This window comes from Nyctereutes procyonoides, unplaced genomic scaffold (assembly GCF_905146905.1).
Source record: "Nyctereutes procyonoides isolate TBG_1078 unplaced genomic scaffold, NYPRO_anot_genome, whole genome shotgun sequence".
NCBI classification, from domain to species: domain Eukaryota; kingdom Metazoa; phylum Chordata; class Mammalia; order Carnivora; family Canidae; genus Nyctereutes; species Nyctereutes procyonoides.
In genome coordinates, this window is record NW_026575040.1 from 16,514,402 (window position 1) to 16,529,199 (window position 14,798).

Genomic DNA, 14,798 nt, shown 5'->3' on the forward strand with positions numbered 1-14,798 from the left:
CATCCTTGAACTGTCAGATTGGAAAGCTGAGTGTCTTAAATTGCGCTACCAGCCACACAGGCAGTGGAAAAAGTCAGATTTTTCCTTTACAGAGCATAATGTATCCATGACAATATGCAGAATTCTACACTTTCCAAAGCTTTCTCCCCACATATATATTGAATATTACTACCTAAAGCAAAACTGATTTGGGGACACCTGGCTGGCTCAGCAGTTGAGCGTCTGCCTCCGGCTCAGGACGTGATCCTGGAGTTCTGGGATCGAGTCCTGCACTGGGCTCCTGCATGGAGCCTGCTTCTCCTCCCTCTGCCTGTGTTTCTGCCTCTCTCTGTGTCTGTCATGAATAAATAAATAAAATTTTTTTAAAAAATGAAAAAATAGGGCAGCTCAGGCAGCTCAGTGGTTTAGCGCCGCCTTCAGCCCAGGGCCTGATCCTGGAGACCAGGGATTGAGTCCCACATTGGGCTCCCTGCAAGGAGCCTGCCCCTGCCTGTGTCTCTGCCTCTCTCTCTGTGTGTCTCGAATGAATGAATGAATGAAATAAAATAAAAAATAAAGCAAAACTAACTTAGCAGTTCATACTCAAGATTCAGCAGAGCCCATAATGAAAATTTGTATTTCGTGAATCCAGTCCATTCTCTGTAGTGATGATAAAGAATTAAAAGAGACACAATTTGTTTGGGCTAATCAAATTGATCTTTCTCCTAGAAACCCATACCTCCCATATGTTCTCAGTGATAGTTATTAGCCTAAAAATAAGCCTAGAAGAGGGCAGTCCCGGTGGTGCAGCGGTTTAGTGCTGCCTGCAGCCCAGGGTGTGATCCTGAAGACCTGGATCGAGTCCCACGTCAGGCTCCCTGCACGGAGCCTGCTTCTCCCTCTGCGTCTCTGCCTCTCTGTGTGTGTCTCTCATGAATAAAATCTTAAAAAAAAAAAAAAAAAAAAAAGCCTAGAAGAAGCCAATAGAACAATATAAGCAGCACAGTGGTATGTGCTTAACTGACCCTCAATGAGCACCAGGTCCCTGCATAACACAATTTGGTGAGTAGGGAAATTAGGAATAAGAAATTCTAGTTGTTAATGTCTCTATAAAATTTTCCCTTAGATCAGAGAGGACAAATTATTTCATATCCTTTGCCAATTCTGATCTACTGGCTATGGCTGTCTAAAACACAGCACTGGATGGTATTGATGGGCAACTATGTCCCTGTTGTGACTGTAACACAAAAGGGAAGAGGCAAATGTGCTAGGGATCCTCCATTCCTCTAATAGAGGAAAAATTCCAACCCATCAAAGAAGGGCTGAAGAGAATTGTTCTTTCTTATCTAGTAATTATCTTCTTGGATTCTGTGAGAGAAAGATTAGCGATAAACACTGATTTATGGTTCAGCACCATGCTATGCTACCATTTGCTATCAAGGGCAAGAGTTGTTTTGGGTGGTGGGGTGGAATGCAGTGAGCATTGGGAGAACTTTTAAGTATATACTACACACAAAGCTCTTTGCACTTGTTATCTCATTTAATTCCTGTAACAACCTATTCTGTCTTATAGATGAGAAAGATGAGGCTCAGAAAGCTTAAGTTGTTCAAAGCTGCACAATTCAAAGCTCTTGTCTGAAATCATTGGTGTGGCCTGTGAATTTGTTCAGAATACATAGGACAGAGAGGAAATTTTGCCCAGTAGGTCCTACAAAATAGGTAACATTTATTTTTCTTAGAAATAGTTGTGGGGGTGCCTGGATGGCTCAATTGGTAAGCACTGGCTCTTGATCTCAGCTCAGGTCTCAATCTCAGGGTCAGAAGTTCAAGTCCCACATTGGGCTCTATACTGGGCACAGAGCCTACTTAAAAAAAAAAAAAGGAAAAAAGAAGAAATAGTTGTTTTGGACATATAGTTGACCCTTGAACAATAGAGGGGAGTTAGGGGCACCAACTACACAGCCAAAAATCCATGTGTAACTTTTGACTCCCCCAGAACATAACTACTAACAACAACCTACTGCTGACCAGAAGCCTTATAGATTACATGGTCATAACATGTCTTGTATATCATATAAATTATATACTGAATTACAATAAAGTAGCTAAGCTAGAAAAAGAAATGTTAAGACTATCATATGGATAATTTTTTTAAAAAAATTTAAATATAAGAAAAATACATTTACTGTACAGTACTTACTGAAAAAGTCCATGTTTTTTTTTTTTAAAGTCCATGTTTAAGCGGACCTGTGTTGTTCAAGAGTTAACTGTAATTCTTAAGGGATCCCTGGGTGGCGCAGTGGTTTAGCGCCTGCCTTTGGCCCAGGGCGCAATCCTGGAGACCCGGGCTCGAATCCCACGTCGGGCTCCCGGTGCATGGAGCCTGCTTCTCCCTCTGCCTATCTCTCTCTCTCTCTCTCTCTCTCTCTCTCTCTCTCTGTGTGACTATCATATTAAAAAAAAAAAGAAAATGACTGAATCTATAACTGAGAGAAGATATTTCAACCTTAATATATCTAATATTGTGATGCATTCTTTTTTTTTTTAAGATTTATTTTTAAGTAATCTTTATACCCAACATGGGGCTCAAACTTACAATCCCAAAATCAAGAGTCACATGCTCTACCAACAGACCCAGCCAGGTGCCCCACGTAGCCTTGAAAAAGTAAAAAAATTCACTGCGTTTCCAGAGGATTTGGAAGGTAAGTTCGAAATCAGGATGCATTTCCTACAGAATTAAACTATTCTCATTTATGACAAACTAATCATGAAATGTCCAAAGTCTATGTTTTAATTTTAGTGTTACAAATACCATTTTTAAAAGAGCTGGTTTTCTGTATGTCACATTGTTATGGTTCAAATGATTGAGGTGTGTTAGCAGCTTTTAAAATAAAGTCACCAGAGTAAGAAAAATGTTTCAAATATCAGTTTATCACTTGCATATTAACAACAATAAAAATAAGGATTTTCTGACAAAAGAATTTTAGTTCTAAAGTATTTGGACAGCTATCACTGAATTTTCATTTTGACATAAGATGCAGTAGGATATGGAAGACACCAAAACAAAGCACAAAAGTTATATTATTTTCTTCTGTACTTGGTTCATTACTAATCACATTTTCTGTATCTAATTGCAGTAGCTTACTAAGCTCCTGCATTAACAATCCAGGTTTATGCCACAAATACTTGTATTAAATAAATTTTAAAGTAATAATGCTTTATCTACATAAAAAAAATCAGTAGCAATTATGAAACAGGTCAACAGGTAGTCGTGCATCTAAATCTGATGTAATATTAAAAAATAGAGAAATCTGTTCTTGTGTTTTGGGGAACATCAAAAGGACTCCATTGTATAGAATTCTCCCTATCTATATACTTCCACCCTAGGCACAGACCCTGGCTTTCCCAGTGCAAAGTCCTATACCCATCACAAGTTACTTAAACACAAGCTACTTGCTCTTTTTCCTAGTAAGATGGCAGGCATGGGCCATGGTCATTCTTTGTCTCCCTCCTATGCCCTTCTACAACTGCAGCCTAATCATCAAGCATTCTTTTTAAAAAATGTTATTTTATATCCAAATTTCATAACCGTAGTCTGTCCTCCATCTCCACACATAACTATGTTGAAGCATGTTGATATTGACAATTACTACAGTGTTATACTAATATAAAAAAGTAGCCATAACTGAATGAATATGAAAATTATGCAATGTCAACTTGAGTGAGATCACTATTTTTGCGTTCCAAAATGTTTGATATACTGTTTTATATAAAACTAATTATGAAACACAAAGACAATAGAAATATAAGTTATTTATTCATCAATCCACTTACAAAGCAGGTGGCTTAATGCAAGCTTATTGACATCTTCACATATGATCCATGGGAACATGTCTTCCACATACAGACAGTGACGTTACTGACTGATGCATTTGCAATCTGGGGCATATTAAGCATATTTAGACAAATAAAATTAGGCTATCCTGTATATGAAAGTATCTTGATAATATGCATCCTGAAGTGGATTAAAACTTTCTCCAAAGGAGAAATGTTAGTATGTTAACTTAACTTTATATTCTATATTATGCAGTAAATCTTAACTATAGAAATTAAAAATTTTAAATCAGTGATCGACTCTTGGTAATGTATGAAGTGGGAGTCTAAAACCAGAGCAACAGTAGGTTGACAGTATAATTTGTGCCTCACAGTATCTGCAGATTTACTGTTTTCAAGTTTAAAGAGAAATAAAACAAGAGACATGTAGATTCAGCTGACTTTATTTATCTTTAAACTAATAAAATCCCTTAAAAGTGATCCTGGGACCTTTAGAAGTTCTATGAATGCAGAGATACCTGCCAATGACTGCAATTCTAAATCCTGACTGAATGTGTTAATTACAAAATCAATATTAAGCAGATATCCTTACTATACGTGCTTAGCAGAAGACTGAACAAAATTCTACATGTCTTCTTTAATTTCCCTAAAATTTTGTTAAATCTGCAAGTATGTACAATCCAGCTAATTGAAATTAATATTTAGTGTTCATCAGAGCTGTTTCACAGCAGCAAAAACTGACTCAGGGAAATAAAGTTCTAAACGATGTAGGAAAAAGATAAATACAATCAGAACAGCAGTCTAAATGTATGATATCAATATTCAACTCTATCTGCATTGTGCTGAAAGGAAAAGGATACACCAAGAAAATTTCTATTGATCACTCTGGTGATGTGAATACCACCTGCATCTGATTGAATATGGTTTGTATTCTGTTCCCAGTATTAAGGATGGTGTTTAACTCAGAACTCCATATTGTAAATATACAGCAGCCATTTTGTCCTAATTAAGGAATGTCTTAATACACAATATTATCATTTTCTAGAGGATCTTTATACATTAAACTAAAGTACATGATTGATTAAATTAAAGGTTAGTAATGGATAAAAAAATTCATAATTCTCAAGACCTGGTACTATGTAAAAAACAAAAAGACCACAAAATTCTACTTACTAAAGCAGCTAATCTTGCCTGCAAGTTTAGGGTCACAAGCCCATAATATGTGCAAAGAAATGCAATACAAGGAACCATGCAAAAATACAGTAAAATGATACAGGAAAAATGTCAAATCTAGAAAAAAAAAGCTTTTATAAATACATCAAACTCAACTGTATACATAAACTGTAGGTCTAGCATTAGTTGTACCATATAGCAGAGCCGCACTTTAAGTTCAAGGCTTCCAAATCTGCGCAGGTAAGTCACGCCATCTTTGGTTGACTGCAGTACCAGGAGGATGGGAATGAGAGGGAGGGCAAAAGTTCTGAAACATGTTGTCAACTTTCACTTGGCAGCTGGGCCTCAATGTCCACTCTGCATATGGGGCACTTCTTATTGGTAATCAACCACTGGTCAACACACACTTGGTGGAACAGGTGCATACAGGGAAGGCGTCTATTATAGACAAAGAAAACAAAAAGCAAATATTGCAAAAATGAGTTTCATGACAACTTCACATGTATTTATTTTTAAATCTAATAATTCTCCAGTGTTTTGAAGTTACTAGGCATCTTTCCCTTCTGGGAAAAAAAAAAACAAAAAACCAAAGTCATACACAACCTCATGAGTTACACCTGAATTAAATTACTCTTTGAGCAATATAATTTATAAATGACCTCGATAATTAACTGTCACAGCTATGGAACCAAATTACATCAAATCTTAGGAATTTTAAGAATGACAATTATACTAGCAATTATTCCAGCTTGGTTTCTATACCTGAGCTGCCAACGCAATGAGGTTGGCAGTATGTTCCCTGTTATATAATGCTGCAAATATATTTTTAATATCAAATCACTATACATTTATTCAGCACTTTAAAAATACATTTAATTATCTCTCAAAAACATCAGCACTATTACAGTAAATATATACTAATTAAGGAATGTCTTAATATGCAATATTATTTTTTATCTAGAGGATCTTTATACATTAAACTTCCATATATGATTAAAGGTTAATAATATTGTTTTCAATCATATTATTATATCCACTTAATATGATGCTCTTTTAAAGGTAGGTTAATCTGTTTTGGAATAAATTTGTATTATCAATCCATGTCGTATAAATTGAAATTAATATGATATTATGTCAATTATATCTCAATAAAAAATCAATGGAAAAAATAAAAGTAGGTTAAAAGATGTTTATTTCACTATACTACACTAAATTATCAGTTAGAAATTGAGAAATAATGCTTCCAGGTAATAAAGGATAATATTAAATCTAAATGAACAGTGAGAGATCCCTGGGTGGCGCAGTGGTTTGGCGCCTGCCTTTGGCCCAGGGCGCGATCCTGGAGACCCGGGATCGAATCCCACATCAGGCTCCCGGTGCATGGAGCCTGCTTCTCCCTCTGCCTGTGTCTCTGCCTCTCTCTCTCTCTCTCTCTCTCTCTCTCTCTCATAAATAAATAAAAATTTAAAAAAATATTAAAAACATAAATAAATAAATGAACAGTGAGATAGAAGTTACTACTTAAGTGTCCAATTCTACTTCCATTCACTGTTAATTGTCATACATTTTCAATCTTTGTAATATTTTGCAAAATTAGTAGGTAAAAAGAGGTGTTCCAATTACTGCATGAACAGCATTGTCAATGCTATAAAAACAATTACACCTTCCATATTTGTAAACCTTTGTTAGAAATACAGTGTTCTGAAATACCTCTAGGGGCACTTGGATCGCTCAGCTGGTTAAGTGTCTGCCTTCAGCTCAAGTCATGATCTCAGGGTCCTGGGATCGGCCCACATTGGGCTCCCTGCTCAGTTGGAGTCTGCTCCCTCTCCTTCTGCCCCTCTTCCTTGCTCGTGTGCTCACACACACTCTCTCTCAAATAAATAAAATCTTTAAAAAAAATGTGTTTGAAATAGCCTTAATATGTGATATGGTAGCCAACTGTGCATAATTTTTTTCTCTCAGCCAACTAAAGAAATATGAAAAAGTTATTCTTATATATTAGAGAAACAAAATCATGTGTTTCTGTTATTTATCTTATAGAACTTGTTTCATATGAGATGTTACACTAGAAAAAACAATAAAAATAAAACAATTATTTAAGAAATACAAAAAGAAAATGCCAAAAAGAAAGAAAGAAAAAAAGAAAGAAAGAAAGAAAGAAAGAAAGAAAGAAAGAAAGAAAGAAAGAAAGAAAGAAAGAAAGAAAGAAAGAAAAAGAAAATGGCTGGGGCGCCTGGGTGGCTCAGTAGGTCAAGAGTCTGACTCTTGATTTCGGCTCAGGTCATGATCTCAGACTCTGTGGGATTGAGCCCCATGCCGGGCTCCCCACTGGGTATGGAACCTGGAACCTGTTTGAGATTCTCTCTCTCTCTCCCTCTGCCCTTTCCCTCTCTCTCTCAAAAAAAGAAAGAAAAGAAAAAATAAAAAAGAAAAGAGAAAAGAAGGAAAAGAGAAGAAAAAAAAAAAGAAAAAGAAAAAAGAAAATGCCTAAAATTAACAGTGGGTTAGCACAGTAACATTTCCAAATCACAAAATTGCAAGAAGAGAATAGTCCTATAAGCTGAGAGGAAATTTTAGGACACAACTAATTTATGAAAGATGCTGTAAAACACACTGCATGGAGCTAATCAGGACTGCCTTCTTTAAGCTTTGAAGAATACATTAATATAATGTCTTAAATTCTAAAGCATCCAAATTCTCCTTTCTGAAAGATTTAAAGAAGACAATTTGATTACAAAATTTTCCTGGCCAAATCTTGGTGGGCCCCTAAAAGAGGCAGTATACTTCCCATTCCCACCCCTCTGCTGGTAATACAAAGACTTTCATCTTTCTATTCTTCCACTCTCTGTAAAAAGGCAATTCTATCTGTCAGGTATTGGTAATAGGGTATACCAGGAGTAATCTGTATTTGGTTTCTAGTCCTCTTTCAAATAAAATCTCTTGTACAATTTTGACAATAGGTTTTTAAATAATTAATGTCTAGTTACCTCACATCTTCACCTTCCTCTAAAATAGACAAACAGATAGTACATTTTTCCTCTGTGTCTTCCTCAGTCCCTTCTTCCCCATCTTGTTTGCAGTGCAGTTTCCTCTGTGAGAACCAATCAGTTGTTACCTTATTAGTAGAGATGACATTATTGAACAACTGAGTAAAGTCTGTGTTTATTTGAAAAACAAAAACAAAACAAAACCACACATTCATACCCACAACTTATTTCCCAGGTATGGCTGTCATGAATTAATGGATGAATTAAGTGACTACCACCAACTGTTGTTTATAAGGCCCTTAAATAGCATCAAAAGCAAAATCAAATGTAACAGGAATTCATTACTTTCTATTATTTTTAATCCACAATTAGGATGATACACAAGATAAACACTATTTTTGTCCCATCATGAGTACAGGTAAATAAACTTTATTTTACTAATGAATACTTCAAATATCCAAATAAATTAATGCTAATCATAGTCTTTAGTTTACATAGCTGAAAGGACTTAAATTCAATGGTAACACCTCACTAATACTCTTAGAAAACAAAAAAATACAAAGAACAGTTGTTTTCATTCTCTGTGCAGCAGAGGACATTATTGAAAGAAACTTATTTAACATGTCTGCTCCTTAACTTCTAGATATACTACTCCATAAGGAATTGAGGGCAGAATATAAGAAATGTAGATTAAATGTCCAAATAAATGGCGAGGTTAAATTATAGTACTGCTGGGACACCTGAGGGGCTCAGAAGTTTAATGGCTGCCTTCAGCCCAGGGTGTGATCCTGGAGACCCGGGATCGAGTCCCACGTCAGGCTTCCTTGCATGGAGCCTGCTTCCCCCTCTGCCTATGTCCCTGCTTCTCTCTCTCATTCTGTGCCTCTCATGAATAAATAAATAAAATATTTTAAAAAAAAACTGTATACTGCCATATGATGAAATTTTATATAAACTATTAAAAAGAATATGGGTGACCTGTGAATGCTGAAAGAGAAGCAATAGGAAATGTGCAAAACTGTGTGTATATCAACCCCTTTGTTACTTTCGAAGGTGAAAGAAAAAATCCATATATAGGGACATTACTGTAAATGCATAAAAATATGCATTTTATGCATATTATAGTAAAGATTACCTAAGAAAGTGTTAACTATGATTTTTACTCTTGGAGGGAAGACTTGGGTCAGCAGGGTAAAGTAACTTCAAGGATGTATTTTTAGACCTTCAATAATTTAAAAGAACTATGTATTGTTTTAGTAATAAATAATGTAGTTGCTAGACTCCACAATCTCAAAAAAGGTCCATAATATTAAATTTTATGCAATTTAATAATAAAATAGACATTTCATAGGATAAATTCTTACCTTTTTGTATTTATGTGGATATGTACATCTTTCAATTGTCCCCTGGGATGCGCCACGATTCACATTTCCTAATCTTTCTTCCAAATGAATCAGTTCCTGAAGGTAAAGATTAGTATCAAAAGCCAGGATGATTATTTTGTGAACAACACTGTTAATACTGTAAAAGCAATAAAGTTCCATATTTATAAACCTGCAATATAAATACAAAAGCCATATATGGTAAGGCAAATATTTATAATTCTTTTCTCAGCCAACTATAGTAGTATGGCAAAGTTATCCTTACAGATAAGGACAACATATTACTACATGTTACTATATAAAGTCAGTATGTATGCATGGAGAAGATGAAATCATTATAGAAAAATAGGGAAATGAATCAAAGGAACTTTCAAACTGACATGAAGAAACAAAACTTCAAATCATATTCAAATGATTTGTTCTTCCTGAAAATTCAAACAAGATAGTTAGCTATGTGCTGAATTACTTAAGTTTCTTTTGTCCAGTAATGTTTCTCTAAAAATAAGCTTAGTCAAAAGCAGTTGAGATTTTCCATCCACATTTAATGGTATAGCTCTTTATCTGATATTTACATTGATTTAATAAATTTCTATATTATTTTCATTTACTCATCTTTAAATATGTGGATTAATATTGCTTATAAACCTTTCTGTGATAACCCCCAGCAGAAGTATCAAAAATTCAGACATTATGCTGCTTTCTGATCCCCAGCCAGTGCAACAGTCCTACTCAACTGTGAATACTAATAATACATATATTCTCTCTCTACATTAAAGATATTATGGCAAATATCTTCATTATTTGTATTACATACCTCAAAATTGCCCCTGAAAGGACCTCTGAATGATGTTCCATCCAATCCTGATGAAATGTAACGAATATGAGGATAGCCTGCCATGTCAGGAACCTATTTTAATAGAAGACACAGGCTAAATCAAGTAAGAGTAGGCTTGAGTTTTAACACACTAAATAATTCAGACACTCAATTCTCTCCATTCAGCTACTCACAAAATTCAACTTCCATAAGTATACATGACTCCAACTAAGCACTCTATAAAAGGGTTAAGTTCATCTTCAAATATAATCTCACAGAATAACTATTAAAATACAAGCAGAAAAAAAAAAAAAGCTGTTCCATGGGAAAACAGGTTTCTCCTATTGATTTATTTTGCACAAAGAATCCTAAGTAGAAAATACCCAAAGTTAAGACTGATGCTCTTGGTAGCCTAAACATATAAAAATTTTTGTAAGATTTTGTCAATTTCAGAGAACTTTATTAAACCATATTACAAAAAAAATAAATAAACCATATCACAAAACAAAAATGCACAAAATTTTCCAACAAAACTTATTTCCCCTCCTCTATACCAAAGGTACCCTGCTCCTTTTTTTGCTTAGTTCTGTTAGTGAAAGTTTTAATAGTATTTTCTAATTTTTCCTAGGCATACTCAATCCTCATTATTCATGAATTTGCCTACTTGATAAAATTTATTTCTAGCTACAAAATCAATACCTATGCTCTCTCAATTATTCATGGACACGTATATAGCAGCAACAAAACTGGAATTGTCTGACATGTTCCTCGCTAGGGTAGAACAAGGCTCTGTCTTCTTATTCAGCACTCATACTATAAACATGAGTCTTTTTTGTGATCTATTTAAGTGCCATGTTTTCCATTTTTGTACTCTTTACTGATGATTTATTGTTTAAAACGGCCACCAAGCTTAAGTGTTGGTGACTAGTATTCCTAAGTGCAAGAAGACTGTGTGATATGCCTTATGGACAAAATATATATAGATAAGCTTCATTCAAGCATGAGTTTTGCGGGCCATCAAGCTCCATGCTAATAACTCAATAATATATCAAATAAAGTGTCTTTAAACTGAAATAGAGGGCAGCCCGGGTGGCTCAGCGGTTTAGCACCGCCTTCAGCCCAGGGCATGATCCTGGAAACCCAGGATGGAGTCACACGTCAGGCTCCCCGCATGGAGCCTGCTTCTCCCTCTGCATGTGTCTCTGCCTCTCTTTCTCTCTCATGAATAAATAAAAATTTTTAAAAAATCTAATAAATAAATAAAATCTAAAAAAAAAAAAAAAAAACCAAAAAATTTAAATAGACATCAAAACAAGGTCATGTACTGACTGGTTGTTGTGACCAGATCAACATGGTGACCAGAAGCTTATAGTAACCTAACTCTGTATTTACCACAATAATGGCTCTATGTTTACTTACTCAGGGTTTGCACAACTTTATAAAATAATTACTGTATGTAATAACAGCAGACTTATTAGGAAAGGGGGATTCTGAGATAGGGCACCATTCTTCATCTTTATAAATATCCATTATTTTTTAGTCAGCTTCCACTGAATCACAACATACTTCTAGTGAGTTTACAGCTTTAAAAAACAATTCATATGCAGAAAAGAATTTAAAATAAGCAGTAACTTTTAACCTTCAAATAGCCTATTATTCAAATATCTACAACTTTCCTTACAATCAAAATCAACAATACCAAGTTCTCAGCAGATAACCTACCCTCCTCCACATGCATCTCTAAGGAAAATAAAAAATACCAAAGGAACTCCTGCCCCTCAAATTGTTTAACCTGCACGTGCCCTGTAACCCTCCCTCAGTCTCCTTTGTTCCTGAGTTCTGGTTTATTGGGAGGGCAGCTTTATTTCTAATTGCTGAGTGACCCCCACCCCTCAGACCTACAAATACCAAAAACAGCTTCCGCTGTTTAACAGTTCCTTTCATGCTATAACCACAGTAAGAGTACCATTCTCAATTCCAAAGCCTAAGTCTCAGGTATAATAATAAAGCATCTCGGAAACTACTCCTGCAATGTCTTTACCTCCACAGGACAAAGAAACTCCCTAACCTGTACCACTTTTATAACTAGTAGGTATTATGAATAGTGAATTCAATTTATCTTTGCTGAACTTGTTTTTTAGAACTCAAATTGGTATCAAGATCTGAATCTGTTTAAATCAGAGTTAGTATAGTCTTTCTGCAGATAAAAAAATAAAAAGATGCATGTACAAAATAAAGCCTATGTTCTAGTGACAGTGGAACAAGACTACTATCTTAGTATAAAAGAAAAATTATTTTTTATATTAAGAAGAGTACATTTCACAATGCAAATACAAATATTTTAATGTGTCTAATCTTTTTATAGCACAATTTCAATCTAATAATTCTCATATTCCATTAAAACACCCATAAAAACTAATAACATTTAAAAATTTTCCAATAAGATATTTCACTTGGAACAGGAAGAATACTTTTAGAAAGGGAGTATGTCAGAATTTTGAAATTTTTCTACTTTACCATTAAAGGAAGAGCTCCTAATTGTAAGTGATGAAGTCGTGGTGGTGCATGGTAATGGGCCAAGTGAGGATGCAGTGCTCCAGGTGTATAAGTAGCTGCAGTCACTCCAGCTTCAATTCCCAGTTCCCTGACAAAGGACGAGAACACTTTACCTTTCAGTTGTCCTTAGAGTATCTTTATTGTCAACAGAAATGGGAGAGTATATTTACATCTTTAAAAGTAATATAAAGCTTAACTGACACAGCTCAGAAAAAGAGAATTTAGCCCCAAAGATTTAATTAATAATTTCAAATTCATTTCAGCAATTAAAACTCAAAAATTCAATTTTGTGATCATAAAAAGCAAAGCATTTGCACTCAAGTTTCACATCCTACAAAGGAAGGAAATATAATGAATGACCCTTAATGGTTCCTTCCATTCTAAAAGTCGGAATCTACTTGAGGAACATATATAGTTTTCTGGTTTATATAACGTTACAGATGCTCCCAGGGCTTTTGTTTATTGGACAGTATCTCTGGGTTGTTGGCAGCAACATAATTAGCAGAAAAAAACGCTTCTGTACCTTATAAAGCAACGGCAAACAAAATTTTATAAAGAGTAAAATTTGTAAATGCCAAATTTTTATTTACTTATTATTTTTGTGTTTTTCCTCAAATATCCTTGTTGTGGACCAAGGTCTCAATGACTGCCTACAGACAATGGATTCAGAAAGAAAAATTAATGCAAATCTGCTCCCATTTCTCTAAAAAAGACCACACACCTAGAACACAGGCTCAATTTCCCTTGTCAATAAACAGGGGTTAGGAGTGGTAAAGCAGATTTGAGTACAAAGGTGGGGGAGTAGATAAGGAAGTTGTGAGAGTAAGATCCATTTAGGGAGTTAACTTTGATGGCAGATACCCCTGAAAACCAACAGAAAAGCTCTACTCCTGTTTGACATGGTTCTCTGTCCCAGAACTCACGTTCCTCTTTCCACTTCAAGCTTTTATAACTTGCCAGAGACAGTGTCTCACAGATAAGAAAGAATTCAGTTTCTCCACATCACTGTTCTGTATGTCATTCCATTATAAAGCATCTGTTCTGACAGTTCTAACACAGACTGCTGAGCATAACTTTGAAATAAACAAGATACTGACCAGGCAGATCTCTCTGGAGCCTGTCGAGGATGTGAGGACATAGTCTGAGGCACATGAATATGATGCCCATGACCATAATTTGGGTGCATCCTATGTGGATGAGGTGGGGGCCGTTCATGTGCCCGCCTGGAAACACAGAACACAAAAAGACCACTGGAAATAATTGAATAATTGGTTATTTCTTAATGTAGAAAAAACAATCTAATATTAATATTATAAACTATAAATTAGTAATAAAATTACTTCTATAATAAATTATAAAAGCATAATGTAAAATTATGTAATGATTAATAAGTAAATCAAGAAACCATAACCCCACAAATTCTCAGTGCTCATTTTTTTACAATGCCTCCAATTCAAATATCATCCAAGGAAAAAGGCAATTTTAACATTGTCTTCTTTATACCTTCTTTAGAGCAGATATTTTAAATATAGTAACAGGAAATTAGTGGGAACAAAATTTTAAAAATTAAACACCCTAGCAAATGCTGCAGGTTCAAAGAAGTTATTTTATGTAAACATATAAGGGAGAAAAATATTTTATTTTGTCTTGGTTTTATATTGTAATGACATCCATTTTAATACATAAAAGTTATTTTAAGAGAAAAACCTTTTAACTTTATGCATTTTTTTTCAAATACATGCAAGTACATTTAACATATCTGGGAAACTGGTATTAACTACATTTACACTCCTTACTCTGCATCTCATATTATTGTATTTTCTCTTTTTAGTCTTTTTAGTCTAAAGTCAGCCAAATTTATAAATGTAAATAGTCATAAAGTTCTAAACAAATGGCACTTAAAAAACAAACCATTCCATAGATTCATTCTTACAGTCTAACTCCTGTTTTCTATCAATTTCTAACGTATTTACAGATTTTGCATGTTTAAGCTTAATGATTTAAAACAAGAATTTTCTAGATACTGGAAGATATGAATTTTAAACACCAATTTTCCATATATGGAATTAC

The 14,798-nt window shown here is 34.6% G+C and overlaps 1 protein-coding gene across 8 annotated transcripts in view; it reads right to left on the reverse strand.

Annotated features, from left to right (window-relative positions):
- Positions 1-3,772: 3,772 nt before the first annotated feature.
- The window catches only part of RNF111 (ring finger protein 111), a 127,890-nt gene continuing 116,864 nt past the window's right edge, over positions 3,773-14,798 (reverse strand). For 4 of the 8 annotated variants that reach the window (XM_055319963.1, XM_055319964.1, XM_055319960.1 and 1 more), the window contains exons 9-14: positions 13,826-13,978; positions 12,690-12,816; positions 10,173-10,265; positions 9,341-9,436; positions 7,977-8,104; positions 3,773-5,424 (exon numbers count right to left, since the gene is read on the reverse strand). In XM_055319963.1, coding sequence (XP_055175938.1) covers positions 5,307-5,424; positions 7,977-8,104; positions 9,341-9,436; positions 10,173-10,265; positions 12,690-12,816; positions 13,826-13,978 — 715 coding nt within the window. In that variant the 3' untranslated portion in view covers positions 3,773-5,306. The remainder of the gene's footprint in view (positions 5,425-7,976; positions 8,105-9,340; positions 9,437-10,172; positions 10,266-12,689; positions 12,817-13,825; positions 13,979-14,798) is intronic. The other 4 variants (XM_055319968.1, XM_055319967.1, XM_055319966.1 and 1 more) reach the window with 3 other exon arrangements.